The 2,886-nt window shown below is 36.7% G+C and overlaps 1 protein-coding gene across 1 annotated transcript in view; it reads left to right on the top strand.

Annotated features, from left to right (window-relative positions):
• Positions 1–2,886, top strand: part of BTAF1 (BTAF1 RNA polymerase II, B-TFIID transcription factor-associated, 170kDa) — a gene marked incomplete at its 5' end in the record, with an annotated part of 21,266 nt that overhangs the window by 17,223 nt on the left and 1,157 nt on the right. The window contains 5 exons of the mRNA XM_010179411.1: positions 1–89; positions 466–591; positions 1,317–1,469; positions 2,052–2,263; positions 2,408–2,567. Of these exons, the coding sequence (XP_010177713.1) occupies positions 1–89; positions 466–591; positions 1,317–1,469; positions 2,052–2,263; positions 2,408–2,567 (740 nt within the window). The remainder of the gene's footprint in view (positions 90–465; positions 592–1,316; positions 1,470–2,051; positions 2,264–2,407; positions 2,568–2,886) is intronic.

The raw sequence follows: 2,886 nt of genomic DNA, 5'->3' as shown, positions 1-2,886 counted from the left end.
TCCTGCTAAGGAGAATGAAAGAGGATGTACTGCAAGATCTTCCACCCAAAATTATTCAAGATTATTACTGTATCCTCAGTCCTCTACAGGTAAGCTTAAAAAGTTTTAGTTTTGCTAACTTTTAGCACTTAGATTTTAAAGCACAGTTAAGACCAGAAAGGATCCACTTCTGTATTTCTGAGTCTATCTGATGTCAGCTCTGACATTCTCTGGGACCACAGGACTAAGGTGTTTTTATATTACACATTTAAAATCTAAATGTCTGGCATCGTTTTACAAGAGCAACATCTAGGCATCTGCAAGTTTTTTTTTTAAAGAATACTTTCCAAGCTGTGCTATATATAAAATAGCTTTCTTGGTTTATGATATTTCAGAACTCTAACTCAGAACTAAATTCTAAAAATGCCTGTCTGTCTTCTGCTTGGGAAAACATACTAATCCTCTTGTCTGGGGCCTGGTCTGCAGGTTCAGCTTTATGAAGATTTTGCCAAGTCTCGTGCCAAATGTGATATTGATGAAACAGTTTCTTCAATTTCGCTGAATGAAGAAACTGAAAAACCAAAGCTTAAAGCTACAGGTCATGTATTTCAGGTACAGATTTCTTCAGTTATTTTTACTACCTAGTTTCTTTCAGGTAACTGTATTTCTGGGTTTAATAAGAAAATGAAAATCAAAATAGTTAACTTAGACATTTGTGGTAATATGATCTAAGGAAAATATTTAGATTTTGGATCAGATTGCCCAGAAGGTGATGTATAGCTGTTATGCATAAATTGTTTTTGTATCTTAAGTCATAGAACACATTAGAAAAACAAGTTTCATATGTGTTCTGTTCAACTGATGTTCAGTTCTTTTGTGGATCTTGGATACTACTCTCAATTAAAAACTGATTATCAAAAGTGCAAAACCTCCAAATAAGAGGAAACTAATTTTGGTCTCATCAGTTGTTACACTCCAAATTAAGATTCTAAAACATGAACAAAAAAGTTACCTTAAGATCTGAATTTATGAAGGTTCATGGCCTTACAGAATTGCAGATTAAGTCTTGGCTACTTGGAAAGAATAGTTCCTTAATTAATTCCCACATGAAGTTTGGGAAATGGCAGTCTTTGCACTGTTCCTGCAACAGGAACCAAAGTCATTATGCTCCTAATAGTTACTGGATATAGTTTGAAATACGGGTTTTCTTCATATGAAAGTCCAAATTGTGGAATATGGCTGAGTGCCCCCTGTAGTTAGCAGATTTGTTCATCCTTTTTCTGTAATTACTTTGTGGCTAACTATTTCTTTGAACTTAATTTCCTAAATAATTAAAGGCATTGCAATATTTACGGAAGCTATGCAACCATCCAGCATTAGTGTTAACAACCCAGCATCCAGAATATAAAAGAATAACAGAGCAACTTGCAGCTCATAATTCATCCCTTCGAGATATCCAACATGCACCTAAGCTGTCTGCTTTAAAACAAGTAAGTAGCCTTGCATGTTGTACCTTAAATTTTCTAAATTTATCTCTACTGATGTTACATTTCTGTTACAAAACAGAAGGTTTTGTTTAAGACTTCATCAGTGTGAAAACTGATCTTAAAACACTGGTTAAGTAGCAAATGAAATGGGGTATAAGTGGGTTCTAGGCATATGCCCAATTTTTCCTGTTAATTCAAGGCGGGGGTGGGGAGAAGCACAAGCTTGCTTCAGGGTGGTGATGTTTACATAACGTTTTGCTGCCATGTCAAAAACTTTACTCTTACCTGTATTTTACTCCTGTCCCTCTTGTTACAGAAAAGCTTTTCTCATTATATAGGAGACTTATTAGCTTCTATTGTAAGTAAAGCAAAACGAAGACAATTACTATTCTGTCAACTCTTTATATTTTTCATAGTTTGATAGAGAAGCCAAACTTTGCATTAAGTCATTTAAGTGACTGTCATTTACAGACTTCCTTCTGTAGTTTTTCTTTTATTTCCACTTTTGATAGTCCATCAGTGTCCATATTTATATGAGATCTACTGTCATTTTGATGATGCACTTTAATGCTCTTTTACTTAAAGCTGCTGCTAGACTGTGGTTTGGGGAATGGCGGATCTTCAGAAAGCGGTACAGAAGCTGTTGTGGCCCAGCACAGAGTACTTATCTTCTGTCAACTTAAAAGCATGCTGGATATAGTGGAGCATGACCTTCTCAGACCTCAGTTACCTTCAGTTACTTATTTACGACTAGATGGCAGCATACCTGCTGGTCAGAGGCATTCCATTGTTTCACGGTAAGCATATCCCTTGATGACCAATATGAAGCAAACTAATGAACTATATGGTACAAATTTTTTTTGTGTGCCTCAAAGCATTTGATGTTCATAAATTCGTTACTTAAATGAAACTTACCATGCTTAACTTTTTTATGTATGCAGGTTTAATAATGACCCATCTATAGATGTTCTTTTGCTCACAACTCATGTTGGTGGATTGGGACTTAACTTAACAGGGGCTGATACAGTAGTATTTGTGGAACATGACTGGAACCCAATGAGGGACCTGCAAGCCATGGATCGGGCACATCGCATTGGGCAGGTGAGAAGCTTTTAATTTCTCATAAGCTTTTCCCCTTGCTGAACTCCTGTTTCTTTGAATTTGGATAAGGTTGTAGCATATAGAAAATGATGCCTGGGTGGTTTCCACCAAACTTTCTTTCATACTGCTTTCTTGTAAATACACCAGATGTTGAAGTGTGTCCTTCTTTATCTTGTCCTCAACTTGGTATGGATTCTTTTCTGTACTTCCTGAGCTTCTGAGGAGGGGGCAGGGAAGAATCATCCTTTAGTGGAGGAAGAGATGTAACTGAGACAAGGAACTGAAGGGAAGCCCCACAGGGCTGTCCTTCTCTGATACC

The sequence above is a fragment of the Mesitornis unicolor genome, unplaced genomic scaffold (genome assembly GCF_000695765.1).
Source record: "Mesitornis unicolor isolate BGI_N332 unplaced genomic scaffold, ASM69576v1 scaffold1052, whole genome shotgun sequence".
In the NCBI taxonomy this organism is placed as follows: domain Eukaryota; kingdom Metazoa; phylum Chordata; class Aves; order Mesitornithiformes; family Mesitornithidae; genus Mesitornis; species Mesitornis unicolor.
The sequence above is the reverse complement of the archived record's forward strand: the minus strand, read 5'-3'. Positions and strand labels throughout refer to the sequence as shown.